The sequence below is a fragment of the Lissotriton vulgaris genome, chromosome 8 (assembly GCF_964263255.1).
Source record: "Lissotriton vulgaris chromosome 8, aLisVul1.2, whole genome shotgun sequence".
NCBI lineage: Eukaryota > Metazoa > Chordata > Amphibia > Caudata > Salamandridae > Lissotriton > Lissotriton vulgaris.
In genome coordinates, this window is record NC_141696.1 from 464,538,707 (window position 1) to 464,558,781 (window position 20,075).

The 20,075-nt window shown below is 50.1% G+C and overlaps 1 protein-coding gene and 1 pseudogene across 4 annotated transcripts in view; both read right to left on the minus strand.

Moving 5' to 3' along the window:
• TPP2 (tripeptidyl peptidase 2) overlaps positions 1 to 20,075 on the minus strand; it is a 656,253-nt gene that overhangs the window by 13,961 nt on the left and 622,217 nt on the right. For all 4 annotated transcript variants that reach the window (XM_086934242.1, XM_086934243.1, XM_086934239.1 and 1 more), the window contains one exon: positions 11,807 to 12,014. In XM_086934242.1, coding sequence (XP_086790368.1) covers positions 11,807 to 12,014 — 208 coding nt within the window. The remainder of the gene's footprint in view (positions 1 to 11,806; positions 12,015 to 20,075) is intronic.
• LOC147697181 (src substrate cortactin-like) lies at positions 1,134 to 2,617 on the minus strand (annotated as a pseudogene).

Consider the following 20,075-nt stretch of genomic DNA (forward strand, 5'->3'; position numbering starts at 1 on the left):
AGCTAAGTTGGAAAAATACTTATCCCCTGTTCTCACTTTCTTGAAGCGAGGAAGAGTCAGCAGGTGTAGATTAGAGGGGATCTCAAAGGGCAGGTAGGAATATAGTGAAAAAGCATTCCATTAATGAATTTAGTTAGGGTGAAAAGCCAGTTGGCACAATGGGGAGGATGTAAGGGTCGGTGAGGAATCTGGGGTTAGATAGTCTCTCTACCAGAAAAAGCGTTACCGAAGGTAAGTAACTTGTTCTTCTGATAGAGACTTCAATCCACAGATTCCTTGACTTATTACAGATACCCACGCAATACCTCTCCCAAGGTCAACCCGGTGGTGGTCAGTAAACTGTCTCAAACGGGGAAATTCTGGTGAATTGAACCGACAAAATACCCATCATGACAGACCTGACTGCCCAAACAGAAGTGCTTTGTAAATGTGTGAAAGGGACACCCACATAGCTGATTGGGAGATACCTTGGAAAAGTACACCCAGTGCTAATGCAGTAGTACAGACTTTGGCTTGGTGGGAAGGGATGGGCACACACCCTCATGGGGGGCTGCTTCTTAGCTCGCGTGTAGCAGATTTCATTGAAAAGTCCAACCCATCGCGAGATGGTTCTCTTCTGTACTGCTCTGCCTTTTATCGCTCCTCTGAATGCAATAGAGTTGTTCTTCTACCCAGTGGTCTTTTGTACGATCAATGTAAAAGGAGAGAGTTACAGCGGTCTCATGAAGAGATGTAGATTAGGCACTAGATAAGTCCACAATGCCAATGATTCCAACTTGGATTATAACTTATATGCAGGCACAGAGGGAGGAGAAAGAATTTGCAATAGAAGTTGTCTTTTCTTCAAAATGGTAGTCACTCTGTCCCCTGAAGGAGACACTTCTTTGATTTTTGTTCAACGTAGCGTCTAAAATGGGAACAGGAACCCTAACTGACTTTGCATAGTTTTTTTCAAGTGCAAGTCTGTCTTCGATGGTAAAATGCAAGCAATTATATGAAGCAAACTTGCAGCAGAAATATCTTAGATGAATAAGTCAAATATAAAAGCAGTTTACAAAAACTGCATGATATTTAGTTTAAGAAATCTGCTCCACAGAAAATGGCATTAAGGCAGAACTAGGGTGCAATCTTCACTACTGTCTAAGCTCCACATAGTTGGTGGAGAGGAGGCCGTATTAGTCCTTACACACTCCTGTCCACCAAGGGACATCAATCATTTCAATGTTTGGTATGATATCATCTGGGTTGAATGAAATCTCATCTTTGGCAGCCAGATAGTCGTACAGGGCGATTGCAGTTATTCCAAGGTCACTTTCATATCCAGCACACGTGTTTTCTTCAACAGGGTAACTTCCTACAACTCCAGCCACTTCGTAGCCTCAGACCCCGTGGATTCGCTCAGGCTTATCGCCTCCTGGTAGTCAGATTTCTCAGCTCCATAAACTTGCTCTTGTTCCTTTTGTTGGACTTTACTCGAGCTCTTGACACTAGGCTCTGTCTCATATTTATATTCAAAAAGATGGACGGAATGCTGAACATTGTCAAACACTCACCCCCAGTCACAGATCTATGTTTAATCCATCGTTATTTTGCTCACCACGCCACCCAAGTTCAGACATAGCCATATGCAAATCAGTCTTGACCCTGTGCCTCATGGGAACAGTCCAAAGCAAACTGCCAGGCCATGTCTTCCCTGGACCGGAATCAAGCATCCTAGGACTGGTTTCGGGATTTCAGGCCTCATCAGCCAGGATAGCTTGACTCCAGTTGCGTAGTGAGCACGGGACTCAAGTCTGGGCATACCCTTCCCAACTTCGGGTGAAAATGCAAAACACAAAAAGATGCTGGACAGAATGCTGAACATTGTCAAACACTCACCCCCAGGCACAGATCTGGGTTTAATCCATCGTTATTTTCACCCTGATGAATGGCAGGGCTTGGAGGACTCTACTCCTACCCATTTTGAGGCACAGGTGGTTGAGGAGAAGTTTCCTTCTTTGCTTTATCCTCAAGTTTCCTTCTGGCCTCTTCTTGCTCCGGTCAGTTCCTTTGCCATCCTCTGAGCTCTTTTTGCTTCTGCCTTATTTTGGTTCTTAGCTTCATTCTCCTTCGCAATACTTTTGAAGTTTGCCCTGTGGTTGCTTGTTTTGTTGCACACAGCCTTTAGACTGGGTTCTCAGATATGTCGAGGAAGGTTTGTCTAGGTCTTCAAAACTTAGTGCATTCTTGTCCATTCGATCTTTCTGTACACAAAACATCCAATTAAAACCATATGAGTGACCTTTTTGAGACTCGCGCAACTGCATTTTCTCTTGGTGATCCCATCAAAGGGCACACTTGTGTTGTCTATTTGCATGCCAAACTTAGCTCTAAACCCTTTCACATAGTCTGTCTGAAACTTGTGCTTCTCTGTTTTGCCTTGATATTCAAAGCCAACAGCACTTTTGTCCACGCCATACTTGCCCCAAACGCCTTTAGAATAATGTTTTTGTGACTCAGGCTTCTCAGTTTTACACTGGTAATCGGAGACTAGGGCACACTTGTGTGACCAATCAGCCTGCATACTGTATTTATTACCAAAGCTGATTGATAAGTCTTTTTGCAATTCATGATTCATGATCTGCTTTCTCTATACAAAGGACTCCATGTACTTTAGGTACATACCCGATTGGTTACTGGGTCACCCTTAGCCCCTGTATAATGTACAATAGGTACCCAGGGCATAGGTGCACCTTAGGCCTACCAGGGACTGCAACATGTATTGTGCCACCCCTGGTTTGCCTTCCAAACTGACACCACAGGTCTGTTCACACAGCCTGGGTAAGGTGGTGTAATCACCCCTTACTTAGATATAGTATAACTATATCTGCCTTTACATATAGACACATATACACCTATAAGCCACTCCTATGGTAGGCCTCGAAAATCATGGAGGCCGAGTTCTTGGTTTTATGTGAGAGGGTGCCCTAGCATGAGCTGAGCCCCTCTGCAGCTTTCGGAACCATCTCCTTATAGCTGTTCTATGATATAGCCATTACATATTCTCGTAAGTGCATTATAATCCTCGCGGTTAATGCTAATTTTGGTTTGGCTTTATCAAAACATGTTGTGTAAGGTGTTCTAACACTTTGGAATACTACCCCCAGCCAATTCTGGCGGCGGGGGTAGCATTCCACCCTTCTAGAGGGAAAAGACATGCAAGTTACTGCTTTACCCGGTTAGAGTTAAAAAGAACCTCAGCATCACAAAATGGATGCTGCTGCCACAGACACGAGTCTGACCTCCTGTTGCTGGACGAAACTCCGGCAGGGGAGGCCTGGGCAATAGGTTACCTGTCCAAGGAGGTGCTGGCACCTCCCCAGACAGGGGTTTTGTGTATTGGGGCAGGGAGGGCTGCATTCAGTGAATGCATCTAGACACTGCCTGGGGCACACAAGGTGCTCCATGCATAGCCAGGTTCAAACCAGTTGCTGGGGCACTCCAGCCCTGCTCTGGCGCAAAACTGGACAAAGGGAAAGGGGTGTAAACACCCCCTTCTCAGGTCCACCCATAGGAGGGACCTAGTCAGGTAATCCAGCCCCCATCCTTAGTATAAGTATAGGAGCTGTGTCCCCAGGACTTTAGATTATCCTGGACGAATCTTTGAAAGACATATCTTGGACCTTCGACATTCCATTCTGACTGGAAGACGGAAGACATCTCCCTTGTGGTCAAGGAGTGACCACCCTGTGCAAACAGGCACCAACAGCAACTTCGCGGGTCTGCAGTTTCAAGGCTTCTGTCGGAACCCATAGACTCTGCGACTCAAGAACTGGACTTCCAGACTTCTCTGACCCCGATCCACATCCACAGCAAAGCTGAGACCCGTGGCGGACATAAGAGACGTGGGACCGGACATCTTGGACATCCCGCATTTTGCTACCTGCACTCCTTTCCTGAAGCCTCAGTAAGTTGTGCATTGGGGTACGAGAAGCTCCAGCCCCGAGCACCATTTGCACCAAAGCCCAGGCCCCCACACTCCACAAGTGTCCCGTGGGCCCCGCCTCTGCATTTGAGCTTGACGCGTCTTCCCGGTTCCTGGCCCGTTGGCTAGTGAGCCCCCTGAAGACGCCATCTTGAATTTACTTTGCTTCCCTGGTTGCTCCAGGCTTGCTCCAGCTTCCCTGAAAAGAAGGAGCGCCACAGACCTTGCTGGTCTGCAACAGAGCCAATCTCGACATCCTGCGTGGGTTGCGGTTGCCAAGGCTTGTTGGGTCCAATCCGGATACCGGCACCGCAGTCATCTAGATCCATCCTGGGACAGCTCAAATCCAGCTCCTGGTCATCGTCGATGCCTCCTGAACCTCGTGGCTGAAGAGACAAACTCACCTTCACCTTCAAGCACCCGACATCGCCTGGTTCCTTCCTGGTACCTACCTGGTCACTGGCTAGTGACCCAGACTCTGTTCCCTCTGCTTTCAGGTTCTTCACATCACCGATCCACCCTTGGATCCACCCGGACACTTTTTCTCTGGTCGCCTGCAGCACTTCTTTGCAGCTCTCCATAGAAAACAACGACTAAACACAACACAAAAAGACACCTATGCACCTGGCTTCCCTTTGTGAGGTAACACGAGTACTCCGGTGCTCCCGTGGGTCTTGACTCTCGAAAAGTCCTAGTTTAAAAGGGTTCCATCCTAGCCCATCCGCAAGTGTCGTTAAATTGCATATTTGCAACTTCTTTGTTTCCCATAGAAAGTCAATGGTAACCCGTGTCTGTGTTTAGACACTACACGCGTCTCCCGTGGGCCTCCTACTTCCTAACCTTTGGTTGTTTAGTGTAGCCCCAGCGATTCCACAGGCCCCAGGCCTGCTACTTCTAACTCTCACATGGTACTTATAACACTTTCTTAGTATATGGTTTGTGAGGCCCCTAGGGCATAACGTATACTGTGCAACTTATCGTATATTAACTGTGTGACTTGTATTGTATTTTGACCTCTGACCTCATAAAGAGTGCAGAGGGGTTGTGTTTAGATTAAATACATATATATTTGATATATACATTGTGTGGTGTCCTTTCATTTGGTATTCAAGGGATTATATATATGGTAAAACAACTTGCTTAACTCGCCTACCGAAGCCTTAGCCTGAAGACTGCCGGTTCATGTTACACTAGGATAGCTTTCTATAAGGTGGACTTTACAACCACCATCAATAAGGGTCGATTAGACTGGTGCAAGGTGCCCACAAGAACTAGTGGGCATCATATGCCAGGCTAACTTCTCACATCAGAGATCTTCATGTACTCCAATTATGGTTGTGAAAGCAGATCCAGAGGTGGCAAAGGATCCGGAATAGGATGAGCAGCAGGAATCATCGGCCTTGGCATATTTGCTGGAAAAGGTAAAGTCGGAGTAGAGAAGGAGTCTTGCTCTGCTGGGGACTCTGAGGATGGAGCAATGGAAGAATGATTTGACTTCAGGAGCAATTTGAATGATGGCAATAGTGTTTGTTTTGCCTCTTTAACTTAGATCTCACTTCCTGGGAGTCTTTTCTTGGACAAAGCATAGATTCAGAAGTGGACTTACACACTCTATGACCAGTCTCTTGTTCTTTCTTCCCTCGTGCTCCACCTTGAGATCTCTAAGCTGTCCTCTAAGGCACAATCCTTCTCTGTCTCTGGTTTCTTCTGAACATCTTCAAGCGTAACCCACAGGACTGCACTGAATGTGTAAGTGAAAGACAGACTACAAAGACAGAGGGGCGATAATTGGCAGTCTCCTTCCTTGCACAGGAAATGTACTTTACAACATGTGAAGGCAGTGTGAGAAAACAATTCCTCGAAAGTGAGGGAAAGACAGGAGAACTTGATGGGGAGCTTCGAAAGAAGTTGGGTGAGATAAATTGTTTTAATGTAAACCCTGAAGAACAAGTTACTTATGGTAATGCCTTACCTATCAGGGACTCTATTTACCCGCAGATTCCTCACCCTAGAATATTTCCCAGGGGTCAGATTGGATCCGAAAATCTTGAGCAATACCCCTGCCTGCCAATAGATGGCATTGATGTGCACAGTGCCTAATAAGGCGCCACCTCAGCATGCTGACATCAGTTTCTTTTAGTGACTTTACATGCCAGAAGCGCAGAGCCACGGAGAATGCTGATGCACACCAGTGCACAAAGGGTCTCAGAAGGGTGACTATATAAAAAAATCAGTCCGCAGAGCAGGGAGATAGGTGAGTAGGTAAAGCATTAGCAGCAAGATCTAGTTTCTACCAGATAAGGCGTTAGTAAGTGTAAGTAACTTGTTCACTTCTAGCTGTAGATTCCGTACCTTTGAAAAGATACCCAAGCAATACCATCCCCAGAGGAGGGTTTGCAGACAAACTTCAGAATAGGTAGTCCTGTAGGACCGAGCGGGCGAAGTGCCCATCTCTACGGACCTGACTGTCCAGACAGTAATGCTTGATGAACATGAGCAGAAAGCCCACATTGCTGCCTGGCAAATATCTAGAACCGCAGGTCCACGAGCTAATGCAGTGGTCGCAGCATTAGCTTCAGTGGAATAAGCTCGCAAGCCTTCAGGAGGTTGCTTCTTGGCCAATGCATAGCAGATTTTAATGCAGAGCCTGATCCAGGGAGAAATTGGTTGCTTCTGCACTGCCCAATAGTTCTTTGCACAAACATACATCACGAAGAGTTGGTCATCAACCCAGAACTCACATGTGTGGTCAGGGTAGAATGACAACCCTCTTTCTGGGTCCAGATGGTGGAGTCGCTCATCTTCTTTAGAGGGTAGAGGAAAAGCGTATAATGTAGGCAGGGTGATCGACAAGGCTACATGGAATGGGATGACACATTTCAGCAGAAAGGAGGCCCTTGTGTGAAGAACCACTTTGCCAGGATAGATTGAGAGATAAGGCGGCTTAGATGATAAGGCCTGCAGTTCATTCACTCTACAGGCAGAGGTAATTGCCACCAGGAAGGCTGTTTTCAGTGTGAGAAGCTTGAGTGGACAGTTGTGTAGAGGCTCATACGGAGCACACAATAAAAATGTCAGAACCAAATTAAGGTCCACCGGAGGCATAAGTAATAGTTAAGGGGAAAAAGGTTGACGAGACCTTTCAAAAACCTATGTGCAATAGGGGATTTAAAGACGGAGAGTTGGCCAGGCAGCTGCAAGAAGGCAGCCAGAGCAGAAAGGTATCCCTTAATGGTGCTCAGTGAGGAGCCCTGTTGTACAAGGGAAAGAGCAAATAGATGAACTTCATAAAGAGGGGCAGAAAGGGGAACAATTGACTTTCCTGCACACCATACCACAATTATTTTGTAACAGCAGGCGTATACTGTCTTGGTGGAGGAACGCCTGGCTGCCAGAATCACATTACAGTTTTGAGGAGGAAGGTCGAAAGCTGTCACATGCTGCCGCTCAACCTCCACACAAGAAGGGAGAGTGGACAAATTCGGGTGGAGAACCCAAAGGGCTAGCCTGATTGGAGGATCGTTGGTCAGGCTCTGGATACCAGACTCTTAATGCCCAGTCTGGGGCCACATGGAGGACTTGAAGCCCAGTCATTCCTGGTCTGTTTGAGAACTCTTGTGAGGAGGGGTATGGGTGGAAAGGCGTAGAGGAGGCCTGAGATCCACTCGAGACGAAAAGAGTATCTAAGCGAGAGCCGGCTTGGAAACTCCAGCGCGCAAAATCGCTGACATTGCACGTTCCCCACAGATCCAAACAGATCTAACCAAGGCTCTCCCCAGTGTTGAAAGAGACCTTGTGCCACCTCTAGATGGACACAATTTGTGATCCGCTAGGCATCGATGGCTGAGTTTGTCCACACTGGCGTTCACTGAACCTGCCAGTTACTGAACTGCCAGGAACATGCCGTGCTATTCCAGTTATGTGCAGAGACGCTAGGACTCTTGACAAAGGGCCCGACCCTACATCGCCCTGTTTGTTGCAGTACCACATGGCAGCGATGTTGTCCGTGAACACCTGCCCTAGCCTTCTCTTGATGGAGTAGAAAGGGTTTCAATGCCAGTCAATGAGGTGAAGTCCGGATTCCACCAGAGACCTCTGATCTCCACCTCCCCCAGATGGCCGCCCAATCCCAGGAGTGACGCATCCGTCACTAGCTTCCGATCTGGTTAGGGAAGGGAGAGGGCTCTGCTCCTCACCCAATCGCGGTTAATCAGCCACTACTGCAGATATTTTGCAGTTCCCTCCAAGATCTGGACCAAGTTGGAGAGATTCTCCTGACACTAGCCCACTGGAAATTCAGGTCTCACTGCAAAGCCTGCACATGCTATCTTTCATGTGTAACCAATAGGATGCAGGAGGCCATGAGGCCCAACAGCCTCAGACTTACCGAAATACAGGATAGATGCTGAAACAACGGTATTATGTCTGAATATCCCAGACTAGCCGCTCAGGAGGATCAAGCCCGAAACTGCACTGTGTCCAGAACAGCTCTGATGAAAGGGAGCTTCTAACAGAGTCAGGTGTGACTAGGACACATTGATAGTGAACCCCAGCGATTGCAAAGGCTTTGCCATAGTCTTGAGGTGAGAGATTACTGCCTGAGGCACACATGCCTTTAACAGCCAGTCATCGAGTTAGGGGGAGGACTGGCACTCCTGATCTCCACGGATGAACTGCAACCACTGCCATCACCTTGGTGAACACCCGAGGGGCACTGGGAAGGCCAAGGGGGAGCACAGTGAACTGAAAATGCTCGTGGCCTACTGTAAACCGCATAAAACGTCAGTGGGCAGGCAGGACAGGAGTATGAAAATAGGCATACAGCAAGTGTAACGTCTGGGCTAGCATAAACATCCTGTATTTCTCTTTCTTGAGAAAAAATGAAAGGGACGAAAGGTCTAGGGTAGAACGAAGGCCTGTGTCCTTTGTGGGGACCAGAAAGTAGCGGAAATAGCAACAACAGCCTACTTCTGGCCCTGGAACCCTCTCTATGGCTCCCTCAGCCGAGAGCCATGACTTCCTCACAGAACAAAGACAAATGATCCTCCATCATCCAGTCATGGAATGGCAGCATAGAGGGAGGGGCCATCTCGAAGGGGAGGAAGTAGCCCCTTCAGACAATCTGCAAGTGCCACCTGTCCGATGTAATTGATTGCCAGTGGGGCAGGTGATGGCGAATCTGCGGCCAACTGGATGCCCATGGTGGTAAAAGGCAAACTAGGAAATGATGGGGGCTGCATGTGCCGAGAGGGTGGTGGATGGAGCAGACTGCTGGGTACCTCACCGATGAGGTCCGCAGGTACCGTGCCCTCCTCCACACAGAGGTTGGGGAGCATGCACAGCTCAGTGGCTGGCAGGATACTGGAGCAGTTAGATGCCCCTTCTGTAGCCACAACAGGAGCAATTGAAGTGCATGTCATTAAGGGAAGCTTGGATATCTCTTGAAAAAGCAAGTCGTCATCAAACAGGAGTGGCGCCTCAGGACCACCGTCAAATAAACCGCTCTGCCCAGTGAGTCGGTCGTGTCCAATCCATGACAAATTGTGAACTTTGCTGCATCCCTCCGGTCTGCAACAGCCTGAGAAAGTACCCTTCGGGACCTGTGGCAACACTTGCGCAACTGTGCCTCACAGAGGGTGGGAGTAACAGCCCAAAAGGCAGGCAGTGCTCACAGACCGCTAGGCTAGGCAGGCAGAAGAAAACATTTTCTTCCCTAAAGAGTCGAGCCTTTTAGATTCCCTGCCAGGGAGAGCAGAAGGGAATGGGCCATAGGAAGTCGACACTTTGACCACCAAGCTCTCCGGAGTAGGCTGTTGGATGAAGAAAATTGGGCCCACTGTCGTGGGGCGGGTGATCATCCTACTTACAGGATACCGGAGTTGGGTTTGGAACAGATCTCCAAAAGGATGTCAGTGAAGTGCATCACTGAACAGAAGTAGGGGATCTAATGAGGAGACTCCCGGTTGCAGCACCTATATCAAGATGTAGGTTTTGACTGCCACTGAGGCCAACTGAAGGTTAAGACCTCCAGCCGCACTCCCCACCACCACTGTGCAAGAGGCTCTCTCCTCCGTAGCCATGGGAGGAGGAGAAAGCATACCAGTTTCTGGAGCAGTATCCAGTCTACTGGCTTCACCTAGTTCCTCAGTACAGTCCATAGTAGGGTCTTCTATGTATGGATGGCATTCTTCAGGGTCCAGCGACACCGCCTATTCCTCCTTGAGCATTAGTCAATGGGTACAATGCTCAGGCGCCGATCTAGGAATTCAAGGTCCTGCCAGCATTGGTGTTGGGAGACAATCCTTCGACTCCGTGTCAGAGTCGGGGAATCACAGTGGGGATGGCGGCGTCTGTATCCGCATCAGGTCTGCCTTAGGGAAAGATCGAAATGGTACGACCGGTGTCAGTCCAGATCCAGGAATAGTTTCCTGGGGGCTCACCAGTACGAAACCAGATGGGTCCCCCTCCAACCCAGCAGGGTCCAAAGGCACGTCAACAGGGTAGGGCCGTTCAAAAATGAGGCACGACGTCCTAAAACTCTGAGTTGGGAGGGGTTTGCTCTGGTGCCTGGAAAGTCAGGGATGGAGTCCACCCAGACGCTAGCTCGGTAGAACCATGTCTCGAGTGCCGATACTCTAACAGATGAGAAGTCAAGGAGCACTTCGACTTCATGCTCTTTTTCTTGTGCCGCTTACCAGAGTGTCCGGAGAACTTTGGGAGGAAGAGGACTTCGGGCTCTGCGAACGATCACAGGATATTTCCCTCGACTGGGAAATGGATTTCTGCGGAGTCGCATGCCAAGCAGTTACCAGCTTCAGGGACCGCTCTCTCAAAGCCTTCATGACCATGGCCTGGCAATCGGGGCACGACTTGGTGTTGTGGTCGACTCCAGGTACCACAGACAATGATGTGCAGGTACGTCATCAGTATAGTTTGGTGACAGGCACCACAAGGCTTAAAACTTGTCTTACGAGATAACATCTCAACACACCAAGAGGTGATGCATCAAAAACAGTCAACAAAACGTTGAAAAAATTCTGTTGAAAAAACAACAGAGGGGTTGCTCTTCTCGGACCTCATCGCTGGCTGGCGCGGAAAAAAAAGAACTGATGTCAGCGTGCCTATGAACAATAGTGAGAGACTGATTGGAAACAAAATAAATTACCTTAATATACAACTAAAAGTGAAAATGTTGGTCCAGATATTATAACGATTTTAATCCCATTTTAGTCAGACTCTTAAAAAAGGAGTTTGAATGGATACCCATTTGGTATCTAGAAGAGCCCTGTTGTGGGCTGGTCTTTAAAATATGAAATCAATGTCTTCAGTATCAATGTTTTTCGAGCAATATCCGGTCACAAAACAACCAAACTTTACCTACTTCTCAAATGGCAGTAACCCAATCGCAACTTGTGACTGAATAAAGAAGAAGAAAAAAAGTTTGTTACATAGTAAGCAGTGGTGAAGGCCCCTGTCCCTGTGATTGGGGCCAATCATTCTTAGTCGCAATCTGCGACCAATTATACTGAGTCAAAGTTGGTGACCTACCTTAATGAATATTAATTAGATAGTTCGCATTGTGACTCAATCAGATATTGTTTTTTCTTTTTAAACCCAAATGGTACATACGTTTATTCATAAAATTATTGGTAAAAAAAATACTGGTTGCAAATTGTGATCAGTATTTTACGTCCAGTAAATAGTAAATCCACATCACAGTTTGGTAAATAAAAATAGTTTGCAACACTAGTTTACTTGTTCATCAATTTCCAAGATTAAGACATAGTTTATTCTGATAAAAAGGACGAGTGATTCGTATCCATGACAACGATGAAATCTTACCTTTGCATCAGACACTTCTGTCCATTTTGCAGCCTCCCAGTATGTTTCTGTCAAAGCCTCTAAAATCGCCTCCTGATCATCTTCTTTTCCTTCTGTTTCACTCGAAACAGCTCCATCCTGAGACTGCAGCTGCAGAATTTTATCGGCTAGTGCACATCCTTTCCGACAGAGAGCATCAATTAGGGTGGTCTTCTGTTTGTCCATGTCACTATGCAAAATGTGCAAAAGAAGGCATTGAGTTAGTGCTTAATATTCCTGTAAGGCACACACAGCTGTAAATAACAGAAAAGTAACCAAGCTTTTTACACTAGTGATGAAGTTTGTAGTTACATCAGCTTTGCAGCTTTTTTTTGTGTGGAGTTTTATATGGCGCAATCATGACCCGAAGGTATTGGGTATCAGAGCGCTTTGCATGAGCACCAGTTGCGTTACATGAGGACACATTCTTTTTTGTTAGGCACGGGGAGATTAAGTGATTTGCCCAGAATCACAGGATGTTCAGCGTCATTGGCGAGACTCAAACCCGGTTTCCCCAGACTCTAGGTCGACCACCCCAGCTGTTAGGCCAACTCCTCTCCCCTTTAAGATGGGCACACAATCAGATGTTTCAGAACCAGATGCTTCGGCTTCACATACTACTGCTCTCTAATGGTTAAATATAAAAAAAAGTTAAAATCACCAGTGGATGATGACTTGAGGTGAAGTCTCTAAACAGACCTGGTAAGATGTCAACTGAAACCACATAAGCCCCATGAGATTCACACCGTCTTCAGATTCATTTATTGAACAGCTCCTTTTTCATGTGTGCTAATTTACAGTAACAAAGGGTGTGCAAAATAGTGTGCTCGAAATGTGCAACCAATTTCAAGACTGGCAGTTTGGAATTGGGAAAAAAAGAATCAATATAACATATTATTGGCTTTACAGGGCATGGTCGCAGTGAAGGGGTTGCATGTGAATCTGTGAGATGTAAAAAACTGTGCTGCAAAAAACTAATTTAACTGTTTGATGCAATACTTAGTTATTAACTAAAATATTTAGACGAAATTAGCAAGCAGTATCTCACCATAGCTAAAGAGGGAATGAGGTAAAGAGAACTATAGAAAAGGTTTGAGCAAGGACTCGTAGAAAAGGGACTAGCTCGGAAGCAATCCGCTCCTTTAATTCACTAACAAGTTATTAAAATTGTTTTGTGTAAAACTAATGCGCACCACATGAATACGAGGGTTAGTGAAGCTTGCTAATGTGTTTACTAACATGACTAACATGAACGAAGGACTAAAACCGCTTTAAACGGGAAATCTTTACTACGCATGCGTCAACTGCATCTACGCAGTATGACAAACTATCGCTTGGAGGGAAATTCTTGCGCATGAGCAGAAGACACTAAAATGGAGTCTTCAAGACTCACATGCATGGCATCTGCTTAGCTGAAACGAAAATGAGCTATTTTACTAATGCTAATGCGGGGAATGTTTTAACCCCTTGTGTGCTGCCGTCGGCCGTTGGGAGCACTACCTCGCTAGTGCTGCCGTTGGCCAACGGCGGACGCGGCGCCGCCCATTTTACAGAAGTGCTGCACTGCCGCGAAATCATGGCCGCGGCAAAGGGGTTAATAAGTAAAGCGGAATAGAGTAGAGAGGGGTGGTAAACAGTGAAACTATTTTGTTAGTGAAAGTAATATTGGTCTTTCTGACTTCATCACTAGTGCGCATTTGGGCCACTCTTGTATAACTGAAGTAAGCTGAGTAAAGGGAAGACTGTGCATGTCTACTGAAAAGTTAACCCGGAATGATGACTTAGATGTTGAACGGGAGCCAAGGTTGCAAGTGTTATACCCTGGGAACGGATGGTGAAAAGCTCAACGATGTGGACTCCCATTCAGACTGTTGCACAAGTTACTACTTGTGTAACAATATATCTGTAAGAGACATTAGTTAGTGATAGATTTCTTACCTTAGAATATCCCCAGGAGTCAGACTGGATCCGGAAATGTTTGCGTAGCAGTACCCTTGCGCGTCGGTAGGCGTCGTCTGCGGCTCCACGTTCGTCGTCGGGGGCGCCGTGATGACGTCGTCAGAGTACTTAGACGCTGCCTCCGCATGCTGATGTCAGTTTTTAGCCACAGCTTTTCCGCGCCAGGAACGTAGAGCTATGCTAAAAACCAAAACACTGGTGCCATTGAAACTAGGGCCCTGAAAGGGGAAGACCTTAACCCTAGATATAGGTTCGCAGAACGGGGAGGATGGGTGAGTCGGTAAGGAATCTATCACTAACTAATGTCTCTTACAGATATATAGTTACACAAGTAGTAACTTGTGCATCTGAAAGAGACACGTTAGTGATAGATTCCTTACCTTAGAATAGATACCCCAGCAATACCAACCCCGGTGGTGGGTCTGCGAACCAATAATCACACCAGAAAGTCCTGGAGGACAGAACGGTCAAAGAAGCAATCCCTCCGGACTTGGCTGTCCAGGCAATAGTGTCTTGCAAACATGTGCGAGGCCCACGTAGCTGCCTGGCAAATGTCCTGCAAGGGCACTCCTCGCCCAGGGCAGTTGTAGTCGCCATGGCTCGAGTGGAATGAGCCCTAAGCACAACAGGGGGTTCCTTCTTAACCAAGGAGTAACACGCCTGTATACACAAGATAAACCACCGCGAGATGGTCCGCTTGTGCACCTCCTTTCCCTTCTTAGCGCCCACGTAACCAACAAAGAGTTGGTCATCCACCCGGAACTGGCGTGTGCGATCTAAATAGAAAGAGAGCGCACGTTTTGGGTCCAGACAGTGGAGCCGCTCTTCCTCCTTTGAGGGATGCGGAGGCGGAAAGAAGGTGGGCAAGGTGATGGACTGCCCGATGGCTGTGACTACCTTGGGCAGAAAAGAGGGCCTTGTCCGTAATACAACCTTGTCCGGATGGACCGAAAGAAAAGGATGTTTAGAGGATAGAGCCTGGAGCTCACTCACTCTCCTGGCAGAGGTGATGGCAACCAGGAAGGCAGTCTTCAAAGTAAGAAGGCGGATAGGGCAGTTGTGAAGGGGCTCAAAAGGAGCGCACATCAGGAAAGTAAGAACAAGGTAAAGTCCCACTGAGGCATCACGAAGGCAACAGGTGGAAACGTGTGAGTGATGCCTTTCAGAAAACTATTTACAATAGGGGACTTGAACAAAGATGGCTCATCAGGCAGCCTGAGGAAGGCTGAAAGGGCAGAAAGGTAGCCCTTGATAGTGCCCAGAGCAGAGCCCTGCTGGGCAAGAGAAAGAAGGAAGAGAAGAACCTCAGTAAGAGGGGCAGAGAGAGGATCCACAGCCTTTGCTGTGCACCATGCCACAAATCTGTTCCACCTGCAGGCATATACCGACTTTGTGGAGGGACGCCTGGCTGCCAGAATGATGTTACAGACTTCAAGAGGCAAGTCAAATGGCCTCAACTGTCGCCGCTCAATCTCCAAGCATGGAGGTGGAGACTGGACAGGTTCGGGTGGAGGACCATCCCCTGCTGCTGCGACAGAAGGTCTTCCTGAAGAGGCAGACGAACCGGGGGATCGACTGACATACTGAGTAGCTCGGGATACCAGTATCTTCGTGCCCAGTCCGGAGCCACAAGGACGACCTGTGCCCGGTCGCGCTTGATCTTCAGCACTCTGGGCAGAAGTGGTATAGGCGGAAAGGCGTACAACAGACCGCAACTCCACTCGCGACGAAAAGCATCTCCGAGCGAGTGCCGCCTTGGAAATTCCAAAGCGCATAACTGATGACATTGCGCGTTCTCTTCGGTGGCGAATAGATCTAACCAAGGCTTTCCTCACTGCTGAAAGAGGCCTTGTGCCACGTCAGAGTTCAGACGCCATTCGTGATCCATCATGCACCGGCGGCTGAGTTCGTCCGCCCTCGCGTTCAGAGAACCTGCCATGTGTTGAACCACCAGGGTCACACCCTGATGTTCCAGCCATTGCCAAAGGCGCAGAGCCTCTTCGCAGAGGGTCCACGACCCCACCCCGTTTGTTGCAGTACCACATGGCGGTGGTGTTGTCCGTGAACACCTGCACTACACTCCCCCGGATAGAGGGGAGAAATGCCTTCAGTGCTAGACTAATCGCCCGCAGCTCCAAAAGGTTGATATGGAGCCGGGACTCCGCCAGAGACCAGAGTCCTCTGATCTCCGCCTCTCCCATGTGGCCTCCCCAGCCCTGGAGGGACGCGTCCGTCACAACCACGTGCTCCGGTTGGGGAAGAGAGAGGGATCTGCCGCTGACCCAATCGCGGTCCGTGAGCCACCACTGCAGCTGTCTCGCAGTGCCCTCCGAGTTCAGGACATGGTCGGACAGGTTGCCCTGATGCTGGGCCCACTGAAACTTCAGGTCCCACTGAAGAGCCCGCATCCGCCAACGGGCGTGATGCACCAGAAGGATGCAGGAAGCCATCAGCCCCAGAAGCCGCAGCGTCAACCTGACCGAAACTCGGGATGATGACAAAGATTGGAATCAGTGCCTGTATATCCCGAACCCGCTGCTCGGGTGGGTAAGCCCGATACTGCGCCGAGTCGAGAACCGCTCCGATGAAAAGGAGCTTCTGAGAGGGACACAGGTGTGACTTCGGTACATTGATGGAGAACCCCAGCAGGTGCAAGAGGTCTGCCGTCGTCTGGAGGTGGCTGACGACTGTCTGGGGTGAGCCCGCCTTCAACAACTAGTCGTCGAGGTAGGGGAAGACTGAAACCCCTAACCTGCGCAGATGAGCTGCGACCACCGCCATCACTTCCGTGAACACCCGTGGGGCGCTGGTAAGGCCGAAGGGGAGCACGGTAAACTGAAAGTGCTCGTGGCCTACCGTGAACCGCAGATAGCGCCGGTGGGCCAGCAGGACGGGGATGTGGAAATAAGCGTCCTGCAAGTCCAACGCTACCATCCAGTCTCCTGGGTCCAGGGCAGCTAAGACCTGAGCCAGAGTCAGCATTTTGAACTTCTCCTTCCGGAAGAAGCCGTTGACGTTCCGTAGGTCCAAGATAGGGCGTAGGCCCCCTTTGCCCTTCTTGGGTACCAGAAAGTAGTGAGAGTAGCAACCACGTCCTACTTCTGGCCCAGGAACGCGCTCGATGGCCCTCTTGGCCAAGAGGGCCGAAACTTCCTCCTGCAGAAGCCGCAAATGATCCCCCGATACGCAGTGGTGTTGCGGTGGCATGGCTGGAGGGGTCGTCTCGAAGGGGAGGGAGTAGCCCCTTTGGACGATTTTCAGCACCCACATGTCCGACGTGACAATGCGCCAGTGAGAGTGGTGATGGCGAACCCTGCCCCCCACTGGCGTCACCTGGGCCGAAAAGCACGGACTAGGAGGGTTTTGAGGCGGATGCTGCGGGGGAGGGTGTGGACTGGCCTCGCCGTTGTCCCCGACCGCCTCCATGGCGATTTCCACAGCCGCCACCGCGTTGGATGTTAGTCTGCGGTGCGTGGCTGGCAGCACGTGTGGGGGCGCCCCTTCCTTGGCCACGAAAGGAGCGAAAGGCATCCGTTTGCTGGCACGGGGCCGAGAGGCCCAAGGATTTGGCCGTAGCCCTAGAGTCCTTAAAGCGCTCAAGCGCATGGTCTGCCTTGTCGCCAAACAGGCGACGGCCATCAAACGGCATGTCCATCAGCGTGTTCTGGACATCGGCCGAAAAGTTGGTGGACCTCAACCAGGCTTGGCGACGAATCGCCACCGTCGTTGCCATCGCTCTACCTAGTGAGTCGGGGGTATCCAGCCCACACCGGATAGAATATTTCGCTGCATCCCGGCCTTCCACAAGGGCTTGGCAGAGTTTCGCCCGTACCTACAACGGACACTCTGGCAGCACTTCCGCGACCGTATCCCACAGGGAGTGGGTGTAGCGGCCCAAGAGGCATGCGGTGTTGGAAGACTGCAGTCCCGAACTAAGGGAGGAGAATATCTTCTTACCATAATTCTCATACCTCTTGGGTTCCCTGTCCGGCGGAGCCGACGGGAATGCGGTCTGGGAATTCGATGCCTGGATGACTAGGCTCTCGGGGGTGGGGTGGGTGGACAGGAAACATGGGTCGCCCGGGGCCGGGCGGTGGCGTCTGCCCACGTTCCTATCTACGGGCGAACCCGTAGCGGGCCTGGACCAAGTGCCCAAAAGAACGTCGGTCAAGGCCTCATTATAGGGCCGCAGAGGCTCGGCCGAGCTTGACTGCGGTTTAAGGACCTCAGTGAGGAGGTTAGTCCTCACGGCCGCGACGGGGAGCTCAAGGCCCAAGGGCTTGGCTGCCCTCATCAACACCACACTGTAGGTTGCCCCCTCCTCCGTAGCCACGGTAGGAGGTGAGACAAAGCCAGTGTCTGGCGATGTGTTCAGACCTCTGGCATCCCCAAGTCCACCTGTCCAGTCCTCTTGAGACTGACACTCTCGGGTCAGAGGGTCCTCAGACCCCTCCCAATACTCCTCTTCACCCATCCCCTGATAGTCAGGGTTGTCAAACGATGAGGCCGGTTCATAGAAGCTAAACTCCCCAAGCGGGGTCGAAAGTGGCGCCGTTCCGACGCCGGAACCGGAGCGAGGGAGGCATTGAGCACGGCGCCGCCCGAGGACGGCGCCGGTGAGGTCATTAGGTCAACCGTTGACGACCCGGATCCCGAAGCGGATCCAGTGAGGTCCTGCGGCGCCGGGCCCGAAGGCGCCGATGGCGTCGGGCCGAAGCCCCCGACCCACTAGGGGCCCCAGACGGGTCCGCTGGGCCCGAAGGCGCCGCGGAACCCATCGGGGAAGAGAGGTTCCTCATGGCCATGAGGAATTGCTCGATATCCCCCGGCGTCGCGTCCGGCCCGGGGACCGGAGGGTGTGGAGCAGGCCGCGACTCCCGCAAAGCGGATCCAGTGAGGTCCTGCGGCGCCGGGCCCGAAGCCCCCGACCCACTAGGGGCCCCAGACGGGTCCGCTGGGCCCGAAGGCGCCGTGGAACCCATCGGGGAAGAGAGGTTCCTCATGGTCCTGAGGAATCGCTCGATCTCCCCCGGCGTCGCGTCCGGCCCAGGGACCGGAGGGTGTGGAGCAGGCCGCGACGCCCACGACTCCGGTGGAGCCGCGTGGGCGGTGTCACCCAAACTCCCGGCCGCGTCGCGCGAGCGTCGGGGGGAGTCGGAAGAGCGATGACGTCTCTTCGACTTCTTGTGTTTCTTACCCAACGACGACTTCGACCCAGAAGAGCGATGCCGACTCTCTGAGCTGTGATGGCTCCGGCCCTGCGACCTGTCCCTCGACCTCCTGCGGGACCGGGACCTCTCTCGGCGCGGGCCGACTGCCGGAGTTCGAGTTGTTTGCGGGACCGCTCCCGCCTAGCTTTCGAAGTAAGGGCCCGGCAGTCGAGGCAGGCCTTGTCATCGTGGTCGACACAGAGACAGTGGAGACACCGACGGTGAGGATCCGTAACCGACATCAGTCGGGCGCAATCTTCACAGGGCTTGAAACCAGGCATCCCTAGGCAACGTCCTGAGTCGCAAGAATCGAGAAATATGATCAAAAGAGATCAAAAAGACTAGTCAAAAAGTGACTAAAGTATTGCTTTTTCCAGATCTGCGCTTGCTGGCGCGGAAAAAAGAAGAACTGACGTCAGCACGCGGAGGCGGCGTCTAAGTACTCCGACGACGTCATCACAGCGCCCACGACGGACACGGAGCCGCAGACGACGCCTACCGACGCGCAAGGGTACTGCTACGCAGAAATTTCCGGATCCAGTCTGACGCCTGTGAATATTCTAAGGTAAGGAATCTATCATAAACGTGTCTCTTTCAGATATAAAATGTTGCAATTAAAATGTGAATGCGTGTGTGAACTACATTTGTGAATAAAAATTAAGGGGATGGGTTTGCGAACAATAGTTGAACTGATTTAAATGACATGTAAGTATGGTATGATGACCTTCCAATTAGACTCGTATTTTTAAGATATTGAAACTTTAGTGAGTGGAACATGAAGAACGAGAGGTATAATTCAGATCGCCTTAGTTAGCCAGTTAGTAGTCGATGCAGAGAGTCCAGATGCTGTGAAGAGCCGAATACAGAACCTTTCTATCCTAATTTAATTGGGTTAGATGAGAAGATCGGGGAAGAATCTTGAGAAGGAAGAGTGTGTCAGGGAGGGGTGTCGCACAACCGTCGGTATTCTAGAGAGGTCAACTATCTTGTCCTGAAGTCTTTATCTCTTGACCTATCCCGGGGGACCCTTACAAGCCCTTTTGGCCAGGGGGTTGGTCTTCACACCATTTTTGGTAACTATA